General features: G+C 47.3%; 1 protein-coding gene across 1 annotated transcript; it reads left to right on the top strand.

Moving 5' to 3' along the window:
- Positions 1-10,705: 10,705 nt before the first annotated feature.
- LOC311625715 (protein NYNRIN-like) lies at positions 10,706-12,988 on the top strand (the record flags this gene model as incomplete). The annotated part of the gene is made up of 2 exons (XM_084890230.1): positions 10,706-12,490; positions 12,647-12,988. The coding sequence occupies 2 exons, from the start codon at positions 10,706-10,708 to the stop codon at positions 12,986-12,988; spliced, it is 2,127 nt and encodes a 708-aa protein (XP_084746356.1).
- Between the last annotated feature and the right edge of the window lie 1,819 nt (positions 12,989-14,807).

The following is a 14,807-nucleotide window of genomic DNA, read 5'->3' on the forward strand; positions in this document are numbered from 1 at the left end:
TTTTTACAGAGAGGAGGAGAGAGGGATAGAGAGCCAGAAACGTCGATGAGAGAGAAACATCAACCAGGTGCCTCTTGCACACCCCCTACCGGGGATGTGCCCGCAACCAAGGTACATGCCCCTGACCGGATTCGAACCTGGGACCCCTCAGTCCGCAGACCGACCCTCTACCATTGAGCCAAACTGGTTTTGGCCAGACCATTTCTTACTCATCTATCATCTATGACTTGAGGTGCCCAGGGCGAGGCAGTGAATTATACCACGAGAAAGGAATCCTGACATGAGGAGACTCAGAATGCATTTAGAGCAGCTGGCATGTCAGCCCGTTTGCCAGACTCACACATGCAAGAGAGAAAAAGAGAAACCTCAGCTTTACTTTAAAGAGAAAGTGAGGGTGGTGGGGAGCATGAGGTGCAAGAAGGTAAATTCTCCCACTACACATTCAAAATACTTACTTTCATTAGAGATTAACTTTTCACAGTAATCCTTTGTTCAGCATCGCAGAGACAGGCATCTGTTCCATCGTGTTCACCATGGCAGGCCGGTGCTGAGGCAACACTGGAAATGAGGCCACCACTCAATACTATCTGTTGAATCCGTTCTAAAGCTTGGGAATGATTTTCAGAGTTTTCCGGCAACTCCGTGGGATTCTAACAAATGCACAGCACATGCAAAGAGGGAAGAGCTTGGCCTGCATGAGCCTATCCAGGGGTCCTCAAACTTTTTAAAGTGGGGGCCAGATCACGGTCCCTCAGAGAGCTGGAGGGCCGGACTATATGAACTACTAATTCCTACTGTAACACCTCGGCTGCGCTCACTGCCCAAAAAACCTGGCGGGCAGGATCAGACTCCCCTGGGGGCTGCATGTGGCCCGCGGGCCGTAGTTTGAAGACCCCTGCGAGCCTGTGTATTCCCAATTATGGCCCCAAAAGGCAGGTCATAGGGCAGGGGTTCTGAATCGACATCTGTGCATCACTCCTGAGTCCTGTTGGCCTGTACCCTGACTGCAGCCCCTACACCTAGGACCAGTTCCACACAGACTTTGACCTGCTTTTTACAGGTGCAGCTGGCAGCTATATTTCAGTCCCTCCTTGCACCTGGTCCTGCCCTGGGCTTCTATGCCTCTCCTGCTACTTAGCATACCTGTAAGAACCTGTTTTGTACTCAGACTTGTTCAACCAGAATGGCAGGAGAGTTTCTACCCATGGGATCACCCCTGTAATAAAAAATTATACCCGGGATCTAGTTTACGGAGGTATGACTGACTAGAGACGTGGGCGGGCCAATGTCATTGAATGAATTAATTACTATGTTTTCTGAGAGAAGGCCACACGCCACGCCACACAGAGCTCAGGGGAGCGGCAACACGCCACGCCTAAGCTGACGTTTTCTGAAGGTCCCTGAATAATTCGTAAAACTATTCCTTGCCCCTGCCAAGAGCAGGGTAAGTATGTCTTAACATGAAGAAGTAGTGAGGAATAGTGTTCACCCCATTTTAAAGTCCAAGGCTATGGAACATGTTCATAAGATGACCAGGAATCCTGAGTTCTGTTTGGGTACAGAAGGGCTCACCAGCACACTTTCCCTAAGAAGGGTATGACCAAATGCCAGGCCTTGAGCCCTGAGTGTGTGAATGAATGTTGATTTCCGATGAATGCCAGGCAACTTCTCGGTCATCACCAACTTTCTTTTGAAGGAGGGAATGAGGTAGAGATGAAGATATTTCAGGAGCTGCTGCTTTGTGTATTCCAAGGAAACAATTTTAAAGGATTTATTAAGGTATTACATTTTGAAATAACTGGAAGGATGCCAGCTGATTCTGTAATACTGCAGATATATTCAATAAGGTATTGTCATCCACACATTTATACCAAATCCAATTTTTCAGAGCTGTCTGCCTGCTCTCTACCTGTGATATGGACTCTATTTTGCTTGGTAGTTCAGTTTGTCCATTAAATTCCGTATATGAGTGAAATAGGGAGAGGTTGAGCAAAAAAGAAAAAAAGAGAGAAGGAACTCATGGACATGACAGTAGTGTGGTGACTGTTGAAGGTGAAAGAGGGCATAGAGGAGATAAATGATGATGGAAAAATAAAATTAAATAAATTTAACTTTCACACAAATGAAATTTATATTCAAAAGTTACCAAATTTTATTTATTTATCAATATATCTTATTGATTTTTTTACAGAGAGGAAGGGAGAGGGATAGAGAGTTAGAAACATAGATAAGAGAGAAACATCTATCAGCTGCCTCCTGCACACCCCCTACTGGGGATGTGCCCACAACCAAGGTATATGCCCTTGACGGGAATCAAACCTGGTACCTTTTAGTCCGCAGACTGATGCTCTATCCACTGAGCCAAACAGTTTTGGCAAAGCTACCAAATTTTAAATCTTACCACTAAGTCAACTGCATTCATTAACCTTTAGTTTACTTATGAAAAAAAAAAAAAAAAAAAAAAAAAACACCTGTTTTCATACTGGCATTTAATACAGAAATTGTTAATTAAAGTAATTTTAAAAACTAGAGTGGCACCTGGGAAGGATTAAGTATGTTGACACATCATGCAGTATTGTTACTCAGGGAAATAGAAATTCATGTACAAGTTATGTACTATCTTACAGTTTTTCCCTTGCTATTAATATTAAAATTTGAAAAATCTCATCAAATAACTGGAGATTTCTGAATATTAGTCAGATTCTAGGTCTCTGGAGCATAACATGATGGATTCTCCAAAAATGTGTAAAAGATCTTGGTACATGCCTAGTGTTCCAGGGACACATTTATTGATCATGTGCATCATGAAATTTTACTTCTGCAGTAGAAATGCAAGTTTATACTAAAATTCACAAAATAATGTTGAACAAAAGATTCAAAGTCAACTGGCCAATTTTTTTATAGAAAGCTTTCAGGTCTCCTTACATTAAAAGTTATGCTGTGCTCTCCCGGTGTGGCTCAGTAGTTGAGCATCAACCTATGAACCAGGAGGTCAAGGTTCAGTTCCCAGTCGGGCCACATGCCCAGGTTTCGGGCTTGATCTCCAGTGGGAGGCATGCAGGAGGCAGCCAATCAGTGATTCCTTCTCATCATTGATGTTTCTGTCTCCCTCTCCCTTCCTCTCTGAAATCAATTTTTTTTTTTAATTTATGCTGTGCTCTGTGGAATTCTGCTGTTGTAAGTCGCAGCTTTATCAAAGGGAACAGCATGGTTGCATAGTGTCCTAATGGCTGGTGGAACCGGAGTGGGGGTGTGGATTCAGAACCAGAAGGATGGGCCAGCTCTGCGCCCTGTGGCTCCCTCTCCAACCCAGCAGCTTCAGGGTAGGCCTCCGAGGATAAGCGCCCACGTCCGTCCTCAGGTAAGGCCTCTGGTTTACTTAACTTTCACCTCATTCGTGGTAGTAACTGTTTGCTCCCCAGAAAAAAAAGGCTCACATACGAGACTCACATGCAAACCTCACATGAAAATCTCAATCCATACTGTTTCTGAGAGCACATGATTATTTTCTGGAGGCGAATTTATTCCACATTTTTAAAATTTCAGCTTTTGCTAATGTCAGCACTAGGAAGCCAGTTTCTTGACCATCAATTGAAATGAACCTTCAGATGTATGCAATTCTCCTACTGGGCCCACGAACTACGTAAATAGGATGTTATAAATGTATTGCCAACTTATGATGCTGTTTAAAGATTATTATGGAAAAATAATTTGTCCTTAGATTTTACAGTGAAATATGTACAATGATGAAATTCTCCAGATCACCACTAGATGGTATGTAAAACCTATTATATATAGTACATTACCCTGTCATTACTGCTTTCTGTTTCAGGTTTTTCCCAAATGGCATTTTAATGCTTGCAAGTCTAATTATAACAAATTAATATTAATATTACAATTAATACTCATTTAATGGCTTCCATTGTGGAAGCCCCTTTCACGTCCCATGTGATTCAGGGTTCCAGTTCAGGATTTGAGTTCTGGAGAAGGCCGCACACAAATGAAAAGAGACTTTAGAAAAGATTTAATTTGGGAAATGAGGGCCAGGCGGTAGTCTAATTCTAGTGGGAGAACTGCTCCTCGCTCTGGCTTTTCCATCCCTTTTATTAAGATTAAAATGATAGGATACACCCATATGCCCGATGCAGAAAACTCCAATAAAAGCTAATCAGTGAATTTAGGACTAACAGGTAGGGGCTGCTTCAACTACCAATATCTAATAATTAGCTCTGACCCTTTAGAGCAATTAAGGATGACCAGCCCTCCGAATTCCCTGTCCTCAGCTCTCTGTTATTAAAACAATGATTGGCTTCCAGCATTTCATAGGCAAGGATCCAAAAATACTATACTAGCTGAGTGACCTTAGAGAACTCATCACTTATTCTCTCTGCACCTCAGCTTCCTTATCTGTGAAATGGAAATAGTAAGTACCTACCTAGCTCATACGAGTTGTAACAATTCAGTGAGTAAATAGGTGAATGCATTTAGAGAAGTCTTTGACACTTTATAGGTTGGCTATTATTATTTGCCAGATACGCAGTCTACATGATACCTATCTGTAAAGTCTGTATATGCATGTATGTCTTCTAAATTTTAGCTTTCCCAAGTTCAGAACTAAGATTTGAACTAAGATCTCTGCTAGTCCATACTATGATCCCATACGGCTTCTTGGTGTGCTGTGCTGGGGTTCTTTACACATTCAATCCCTATTAACCACTCAGTCTTTAACATTTCTTGAGTGCCAACCATGTACCAGCAATTATGGGAGATTCTGGGCATAGAATGGAGACAAGCAGATTCTGCCAGCAAGAAAAAGGGGTGAAACTGAGTAACTGTTAGGTAGGCAACTATTGATGCTGTACATTCCTCCAACCATAGTTGTGTTTTGTTTTAATATAGATGCTGCCTTAAATTGGAGAAGAAGAAGAAAAAAAAAAAAAAAGAATGAATTACTTATATGGAATGCCCCAAATTCAAGCATATAAAAGGCCAACTTTAGAGAAATAGTAAGACCTTTCCACCCTTGAAATCTTTCCTGACAGAGTGTTTTCACATGGCTCATTTGCTGGCACCTCTGAGTCAACATCCTTCTTCTTGGAACTGACCTTTTCTCCTCTCTGGTCACATGGTTTGAATGGAAACTTATGTTATTTAGATCTAATCCCCAAAGCCCCACACTTCCTGTGATGTTGATGAGTCCAGGATGCAATCATGTCATCCTGACTTCCTACTGGGTCAATCATGTCATGGTGACCTCTTGGTTTTGGCTGAATAAACCAAGGGTGAACTCAGGCCTGAACAGACTGTCTCCCTGGATTGTTATTGTATTTTATTTCCCAACTAGAATCTGCAAAGGCCAGCCAGTGCCTCCCTGGTAGTGGGAGCAGCAAGGTGTGGGTTGCGGGTGCTGGACAAGTAGGATGGGAAGCTGGCCTCCTCGGGTAGGAGAAATGAAGCTGAAAGGCAGAGGAGCAGAGGTAAATGACTGTGATAGAGAGGCCTGACCGTGCGTGGTCTTATCCCCGGTTCCAAGTGTCCCTGGAGCCTGTGAGAGCCCTGCCCTCCCAGAATTTGACTAGTCACACTTTTTAAATCACACTTGACAACAAGGCATCCTCCAATAAATACTCCTTTTTGCCCCAGATAGTTTGATTTGAGTTCTCATCACTTTGACCAAAGGAACTTTTACTAATCCAGGTGGTTACCCATTCTATCCACTCCAAAGTATAACTCAGCACTTCAAGAATCTGTCCAGGTTTAATACTCACAGTAGGTGGGTATAACACCAAAAAAAAAAAAAAAAAAGCAAGGAGCCCAAAAGGTAAATATGAATTTAATATGTAAAAAGGCGATGGTTAATTAAGACGAAGAAGTATCTTGAAGGAACACACCTTCCCAGAAATGCCAAGTGCTCTGTAAATAGATGTTACCTCTGAAAGCCACCACTTGAGACCTATTATGAGTTTGGATGGCTCAACTCTCCCAGACATTTTGCTACTGGGGGATTTTAATAGTTTAGCAGTGTAGGTGAGTGATGTGACTCTACTTCATTAATTTATAAAGGTGTTGATTGCAATTTCTATAAGCTAATTGAGTAACTTTTTTTTCCTATAGTTATTTATACCCTCAGAAACACAAGACTAAAGCAAATTCAGGACACCTGTCTCTAGGGCAAATCCCTAAAGAAATTAATCCCTTCAGAATATATATATATGTGTGTGTGTGTGTGTGTGTGTGTGTGTGTGAGGGCATGAGGGTGGGTGGGTAATGGGATCATAGGACACATATGTAATACCTTAATCAATAAAGAAAATGTATAGATATATGGTAAGTCTGTTTTCCTCACCCATATATTTGTTAAATCATATAAAACATTTGATGTAGGGAACATTAATTATTTTTTATTTCATTTTTTATTAAGGTATTATGGAACATTTATTATTAAGTACTCTAAACTATTAAAAATTATAAGTAATAAAAAATTGCACCAAAGATTTTCCATAGTAAACAAAAATAATTTTTTATAAAATTAAAATGGCCAAAACTTATAAAATCAGGGAATGAACTTTAACAAAATATTATTCAATTAAGAGTTTATGTTCAAAAATAAAAAGATACAAAAACAAAATAAATAAATAAACAAAATAAGTAAGCAAATAAATGATGTAAACCAGGAAAAAGGTCTGTAAAAATAAACCTTGTAACACCCTCGCTAATTTGCTACCTAACTTTCTTTGTCCCGTCAATTTATCACAAATGTATTGTTTCTTTGTCTAAAAAGTATTAAAAGGGTACCTAGTTTGATCATTTCTTTGAGCCTTATTTTATTATCTGAATATCATTTCACATTGTGATTCTTCTGTGTGCACAGATTAAATTGACTTTCCTACCAATCTAGTCTTGTGTCAATTTTATTATTTAATTACCAGGCCAGCTTGTAAGAACTAAGATGGGGGGTGAGAAATGGAAAATAACTGACCTTGCCTGGAGGGTAGAAAGTTGCTACTCACCCTTCCTGGACCTGAAGGCCAAGTCAACAGTCTGGGTTAGTCAAGGCTGAAGGCCAAATCAGCAGGCTGGGTTAGTCAAGGCTGAAGGCCAAATCAGCAGGCTGGGTTAGTCAAGGCTAAGATAGCAGAACAAACCAAGAAGAGAGATTAGGCCATCTGGCCGATGCATGCAACCACAAGGTTAAGACCACCACCCCCCTTGTTTGGAATATGCTTAAAAAGGAGACTGCTTTGTAAGGGCTGCTGCTGCTGGCCCACACTGTTTCCGCGGCGGCAGCCCAGATTCGAATCTGTAATAAAGTTCGTTATTTGACTCCGCAATTGGCTAGTTGGAGTTGTTTCCCGGGTAGGGGTCTCTGCCTCTTGGGTGGTCTCTTCTCCATTCAACATTTGGGGGCTCGTCCGGGATTAGAGACCCCCAGACGGGCAGACGCCCCATTCTCGTCGTCCGGACTACTTGAACGGCGCAGGTAAGTAGAGGCCTCATTTGTTCCTTGTGTTTCTTGTTCTTGGTTGCTCGCGAGCGCTTGGGATCTGAGAACGGTGGGACGCTGCCAGAAGTTCTCAGATCAGGCCAGAGTGGGGGACACCCCACCTGCGGTCTTGGTTTCTTGATATTCGAGTGGGTGAAACTGAGAGAATGTTGTGGTATGTTTGGTTGTTGGCACTTCTAGGAATGCTGTTTGTTGTTATTATTGCTGTTGTGTGTGAATTGTGCCGTGACTCTCGGTTGGTCCCTGGGGGACGCCTGTTCTTCCCCTGCTGGGACCCTGAAAGGCAGTGAAGATTGCCTTTGCGCCCGCGACCGCGCTTGCATGGGACCCCTGACCTTCGTTGGGTCTCTGGTCACTGGAATCCTAATTGTCCTCTCCCTCATGGCCAAGATGGGACAGGACAATTCAAAGGGCCCCTTGAGTCCTCTTGAGTGTTTGATGAAGAATTTTGCTGACTTCGAGAAAAGAGCTGGGAGCTACGGGGTCACAGTGAATGTCTATGATCTTAGAAAATTTTGTGAGTTAGAGTGGCCCACTTTTGGTGTTGGATGGCCAGATGTAGGGACATTTGAAATGTCAATTGCAGCGAGGGTCCGGACAGTGTGCTATGGAAACTCCGGGCACCCTGACCAGATCCCTTACATAGACACCTGGATAGACATCATTGTGGATCAGCCCTCATACCTGAAGGACTGTGGTTGCCGAAGGGAAAAAGGGAAGAGAGAGACTGCCCGCGTGTTTTTGGCAAAGGGAGCTGGTGGAGGAAAGAAAGTCCCGGTTCTTCAGACGCCCCTGAGAGTCCCCGGCGGGTCAGAAGGGGTGAGGACCCCCCGCCATATCGGGCGCCTCCAGTCCCAACAGCCCCTCCCCGGGAGGCCCCGTGGGAGGAAAGAGAGAGCCCCGATTCCACTATCAGCAGTCCCCACCACACGCGGAGTGGGGTGGGGTTCGGGGCTCCTGAACCTCCCATGGGAGTGTTCCCACTGAGGGAGACTGGTGAGAGAGACGAGATAGGACGGCCAATTCGTACCTATGTGCCCTTCACCACCTCAGACCTCTATAATTGGAAAAATCAGAATCCATCCTTCTCTGAGGCTCCGGAGGAAGTTATCACCCTTCTGGAATCCGTGTTTTATACACATCAGCCCACTTGGGATGATTGCCAACAACTCCTCCGTACCCTTTTCACCACAGAGGAGAGAGAGAGAATTCGAGCTGAAGCTAGAAAACAGGTGCGGGACCAGAGGAGGGAGGTCACCGTGAATGAGCTGGAAATTGAGAGACAATTTCCCTCAAACAGGCCCGCGTGGGATCCAAATACCCGGGGAGGAGAGGAAGCTCTCCACCAGTATCGCCAGGTTTTCTTGAGGGGGCTCCGGGCGGCAGCTCGCAAGCCCACGAATCTTACTAAAGTAACTGACATACGGCAGGGCCCTGATGAGAGCCCGACGGAGGCTCCTCCAGGCCTACCGGACCTGGACACCCATTGACCCTCGGACTCCGGAGAACCAACCTGCTGTGGTACTCCAGTTTGTTTCCCAGTCAGCACCAGATATTAGGAAGAAGTTACAGAAGTTAGATGGCTTCCAGGGCAAGTCTCTCTCTGAGTTGGTGGCCATAGCCCAGAAGGTATATGATCAGAGGGAAGACCCAGTAAAAACTACCCAAGAGTTATCTCAGAAAATGGCCAAGGTCCTCCTTGCCAAAGAAGGCAAGGACCAGAAAGGGGGACCTAGAAAAGGCAAGAGCAATGGGCAGAAATCGTTAGGCAAGAACCAATGTGCCTATTGCAAGGAAGAAGGACATTGGAAGAAAGACTGCCCCCAGCTAAAGGAAAAGAAGATAAAAGGCCCTGTCCCCGTCCTAGTGGAGGAGGTGGACTAGGGGTCTCGGGGCCCCTCCGCCCTCCGGGAGCCCAGGCTAAAACTCTCGGTAGGAGGGCAACTCATTGACTTTCTTGTGGATACCGGGACCACGCATTCTGTAGTACAGGCCCCAGTGGGCCCCTACACCTCCAAGAAAGTACGGGTAGTGGGGGCTACCGGCACTACCAAGAGTTATCCCTTGTCGGAGGGAAGAATTATAGACTTGGGAAAGGGCCTAGTAACCCATCCCTTCCTTGTAATACTAGAGTGCCCGGACCCCCTTCTTGGAAGAGACCTTCTCCACAAATTAAGGGCCACCATCACCTTTGATGAGAGGAACAAGCCTCAGGTGGAGCTGAACTGGGGCAAACTCCGAATTACTGTTCCTGCAGAGGAGGAATACCTTCTATTTGAGGAAGAAGCCCCCTGGGGAAAAAAACCCCTTAGCCCAATGGCAAAAAGAAATACCAGAGGTCTGGGCAGAGACGAACCCCCCCCGGGTTGGCCAAGGGCCAGCCCCCCATTCAGGTCCAGCTTATCAGCACCGCCCAGCCAGTAAGGGTTAAACAGTACCCCATGTCCCTGGAAGCAAGGAGAGGGGTGAAGAAAAACATCCAGAAGTTTAAAGCAGCAGGGATACTTGTGCCAGTACAGTCCCCCGGGAATACCCCTCTCCTGCCTGTTAAGAAGCAGGGTACAGGAGAGTACAGGATGGTTCAGGACTTAAGAGAAGTAAATAAGAGAGTGGAAACCATCCATCCCACCGTGCCTAACCCGTACACTCTCTTAAGCCTTTTACCACCAGACCGTACGTGGTACAGTGTCCTGGTCCTGAAGGATGCCTTTTTCTGCCTTCCTTTGAACCCTCAGAGTCAGTTGCTATTTGCTTTTGAGTGGACAGACCCTGAGGAAGGGGACTCGGGCCAACTGGCCTGGACCCGACTACCCCAAGGGTTCAAGAACTCCCCTACTTTGTTTGATGAGGCTCTGAGTCGAGATTTGCAAGAGTTCCGTGCCAGGCACCCTGAAGCCACACTCCTTCAGTATGTAGATGACCTCCTAGTGGCAACCAAGGAAGAAAGCGAGTGCATTAGGGTGACTGAGGATTTGTTAAGGACCTTGGGTGAACAAGGATACCGTCTCCACCCGCAAGGCCCAATTGTACAGCAAGGAAGTTACTTATCTGGGTTTTCGAATAAAGGAAGGGGCTCGGTCCTTAGCAGAGAGCAGAGTCCAAGCCGTCCTCCAGATACCAGTCCCGAAGACTAAGCGGCAGGTCCGGGAATTCCTAGGGACTGTGGGCTATTGTCGCCTGTGGATACCAGGCTTTGCAGAAATGGCTAAGCCCCTCCACGCAGCCACGGCTGGGGGAGCAGGACCTTTAATTTGGACAGAGAAGGAGGAAGAGGCCTTCCAAACTCTTAAGCAGGCCTTCCTTCAAGCCCCGGCCCTCAGCCTACCTGACCTGGAGAAGCCCTTTCAGCTTTTTGTGGCCGAAGGACAGGGAGTGGCAAAGGGGGTGCTCACCCAAACTCTAGGACCCTGGAAGAGGCCAGTGGCTTACTTGTCTAAGAGACTAGATCCTGTTGCCGCTGGCTGGCCGGGATGCCTACGAACTGTTACAGCAGCCGCCCTCCTTGTGCGAGAAGCCACCAAGCTGACGTTTGGCCAGAACCTGAAGGTGACTTCAGCCCACCACCTTGAGGGGCTGCTCCGCACCCCTCCGGACAGGTGGATGACGAATGCCCGGATCACACAGTATCAGGTACTGTTGTTAGACCCTCCCTGCATTCAATTCCGCCAGACATCGGCGCTCAATCCTGCCACCTTGTTGCCGGAGACGGACGGGACGTTGCCTCTCCACCACCGTGGAGATTATCTGGACACTCTAACCACTACCCGCCCGGACCTGAAGGACCAACCCCTAGCGGATGCCGAGGTAACTCTTTTCACAGATGGCAGCAGCTACCTCCTGGACGGGGAGAGAGTGGCCGGTGCAGCCGTTGTCACTTTGGACACTGTGATCTTGGCTCAGGCACTACCACGAGGTACCTCCGCCCAGAAGGCCGAGTTAATAGCCCTCACTCAAGCCTTGGAGTGGGGAGAAGGAAAAGCTCTCAACATCTACACTGATAGCAGGTATGCTTTTGCCACTCTTCACGTGCACGGGGCCATCTATAAGGAGAGAGGCCTCCTCACGGCCGGAGGGAAGGACATTAAACATGCAGCAGAAATATTATCTCTCCTAGCGGCCGTGTGGAAACCCCGCAAGGTGGCCGTTATACACTGTAAGGGCCACCAACGAGGTGATTCCTTGGAGGCAAAAGGGAACCAGTTCGCGGATGAAACAGCGGGAGCTGTGGCCCGGGAGGGGCAGGCACATGCATTATCGGTCACCCCCTCCCCGGTCAAGGAAGACCAGCCAGCCATAGTCCCTTCATATTCGAAGGAAGATGATGAACTGGCTAGGAAGCTAGGGGGGACTAAGTCCTCAAACGGCTGGTATCAGTTGCCAAAAGGGAGAGTGCTACTCCCAAAAGCAGTGGGGAGGCAGATAGTGGAGCAAACGTATCATGCCACCCACTTAGGAGAGAACAAGCTGGCTGAATTGATAAGGAAGCACTACTTGATCCGAGGTATATACAAAATGGCACAAGACGTAACCGAGAGGTGTACCGTTTGTGCCACAGTGAATGCGAACCCTAGCCCTCGGATTGAAGGAGGCGGTGCCTGCCTGAGGGGTGAGCAGCCAGGAGAACACTGGGAAGTCGACTTCACTGAAATGACTCCAGCCAGAGGAGGTTACAAGTACCTCCTGGTATTCATTGACACCTTCTCAGGATGGGTAGAGGCTTTCCCTACGAGGGGAGAGACAGCCCAGGTAGTCTTAAAGCACTTAGTTAATGAAATAATTCCCAGATTCGGACTACCCCTCCGATTAGGCTCAGATAATGGTCCTGCCTTTATAGCTAAATTAACTCAGATGTTGGCTGAGGCATTAAGAATAACGTGGAAACTCCACTGTGCCTATCGCCCTCAGAGTTCAGGACAGGTAGAGAGAGTAAACAGGACTATAAAGGAAACAATTACCAAAATGAAAGTAGAGACTGGTGGCGACTGGGTGAGTTTGCTTCCTCAAGCCCTCCTCTGGGTAAGATGCACTCCAGGCAGGGAAGGGTACTCCCCTTTTGAAGTTTTATACGGGCTAAAGCCACCCATTGCACCCTGCCTGGGGCTAGAGCACCTGTCTGGCATTAAACAGCGAACTTTGCTCAAGTCTTTGCAGGCATCCCGAACCCAGAGTCGAGCAGCATTGAACGAGGCTCGACAGAATCCAGACTCAGCCACAGCGGAGAAGCTGCTTTTTACTCCTGGTGACCTGGTCTACGTGAAAAAGATCAACCCAGCGCAGCTGACACCCCGCTGGGAGGGACCCTACCAGGTTATCATCAGCACACCGACAGCAGCTCGACTGGCGGGAAAGACTGCCTGGATTCACCACACCCGGTTGAAGAAAGCACCGCCTCAGGACGACAACGGGACATGGCGGGTAGAGACTACTTCAGACCCCTTAAACGTCAAATTGACTCGGGATGGTGGGTCAGAACAGTACCCCTGATTTTGATTGTAGGCTGGGGAGGAGCAACAGTTCCCCTCCAATCTAGGTGGGTGTTGGTTCGCACACCGATGGAACCACGTTAGCCGAGAATACCACCTACTCTGGAACCCCCAGTTTCCGAGTAGACCTGAGTCAGTTTTTTGGGGATGAGCCTTGTGATGCACTGGGCCTTAGGGGCCGAGGGGGGAGCATGGTCATGTCAGGACTGGGAATGGTGACGTGTTCCTCAACATTTGGTGGAAATATGTACGTAGCTCGGCAGCTATGGCACACTCAGCATTATGGATGTCCAGAGAGAAAAGGGCGGCACCAGTGTGGGAACATCGAGGATTTTTATTGTTGCCATTGGGGTTGTGAGACTTTTGCGCACTGGAAACATGGAGACCCGGACGTTAAATTTGCCAGGCTAATTGACCCAAGGCCTGAGAGATGTTCAGTCTTTACCCAGTGTAATCCAACGGTCGTGACTGTCCGAGATGGAGGAAGCCCATTTTGGCCTACAGGAAAGACTTGGGGCCTCCGCTTATATATAGCAGGCACTGACCTAGGAACCCTGTTCACTATCCAAAACACATGTGTCAAACACAAGGCCCGCGGGCCAAATCCAGCCCGCCAGGCCTTGCAATGTGGCCCGCACCGCGCTGTCATCACTGCACTCCGCTGTCAGTTTATGACATTGTCAGTTTATGACTGTTCAGTAAACCATTCGGCCCACGATTTAGGCTGGATTTTAGATTTTGGCCCCTTCTCTGATTGAGTTCGACACCCCTAATCCAAAAGATGAGAGCCAACGGGCCCCGGCTTCCCATAGGCCCAAATGGAGTGTTAAACCCCCAAGTATTGCCTAGGCCCAGACCGAGCCCTCCACCTCAGCCCACAAGGAGCCCCTCGCGGACCACCACCACCACCACCGCAGGTCAACCTGATCAGGGCCACAATTCCTCAACAATTATATCCACTGGGGGGAAACCAAGAACCGCTATCCCTCCTGTTCCTGTCCCACAGGCCAGACTCATGAGGACTCTAGATTCAGTTTTTACTCTCCTGAATAGCTCCAACCCAGCAACCACCGATAGTTGCTGGTTATACTTAAATCCCTCACCCCCTTACTATGTAGGTCTGGCCGCCAGCCTAAAAATAGGAACAGGGGAAGGGGAAGTGAAAAACACCACCCTTGATGATCAGCATCTCGCGGATCTAGCAACTTGCCTGGAAGGAGGGGCGGCCTCATTAACCCTGGGGGACCTCCAAGGGGAAGGGTCCTGTTTCATAGGATTACTCCTTGTCAGCTTCCCCTTACTCCCAGAATTGTAATAGCAGCATGAAAATTTCCCACAACACCCAGGTATTGATTGCCCCCGAAGGGGTTTGGTTTACTTACACTTATGGATTGACTCGGTGTCTGGTAGCTGAAAGAAGCCGAGAGCCTTGGTTCTACATTTTAGTATATGTAATCCCCCAGGTCTATATCTATGCTGGCCCCTCCGGAATGGAGCATTTCCTATCCCCAGAAGCCCATCTCCGCCTTCAGAAAAGAACCCCCCTCTTAGTCCCATTGCTTGCTGGGCTAGGAATTGCCGGTTCAGCGGCCGCTAGCGCTGCGGCCCTGACTACTGGCCAGATTGGAATTCAGAAACTATCAGTCCAGTTCTCAGAAGATATCAGGCTCATTCAAGATCAAATCAGCCACCTAGAGAAGGCCCTGGACTCCCTGGCGGAGGTAGTCCTCCAGAACCGGCGAGGGCTAGACTTGTTATTTCTCCAACAGGGAGGCCTCTGTGCAGCGCTGGGAGAGGCTTGTTGTTTCTATGCCAACCAC

Source organism: Pipistrellus hanaki (genome assembly GCF_964339955.1).
Source record: "Pipistrellus hanaki genome assembly, chromosome: 7".
NCBI lineage: Eukaryota > Metazoa > Chordata > Mammalia > Chiroptera > Vespertilionidae > Pipistrellus > Pipistrellus hanaki.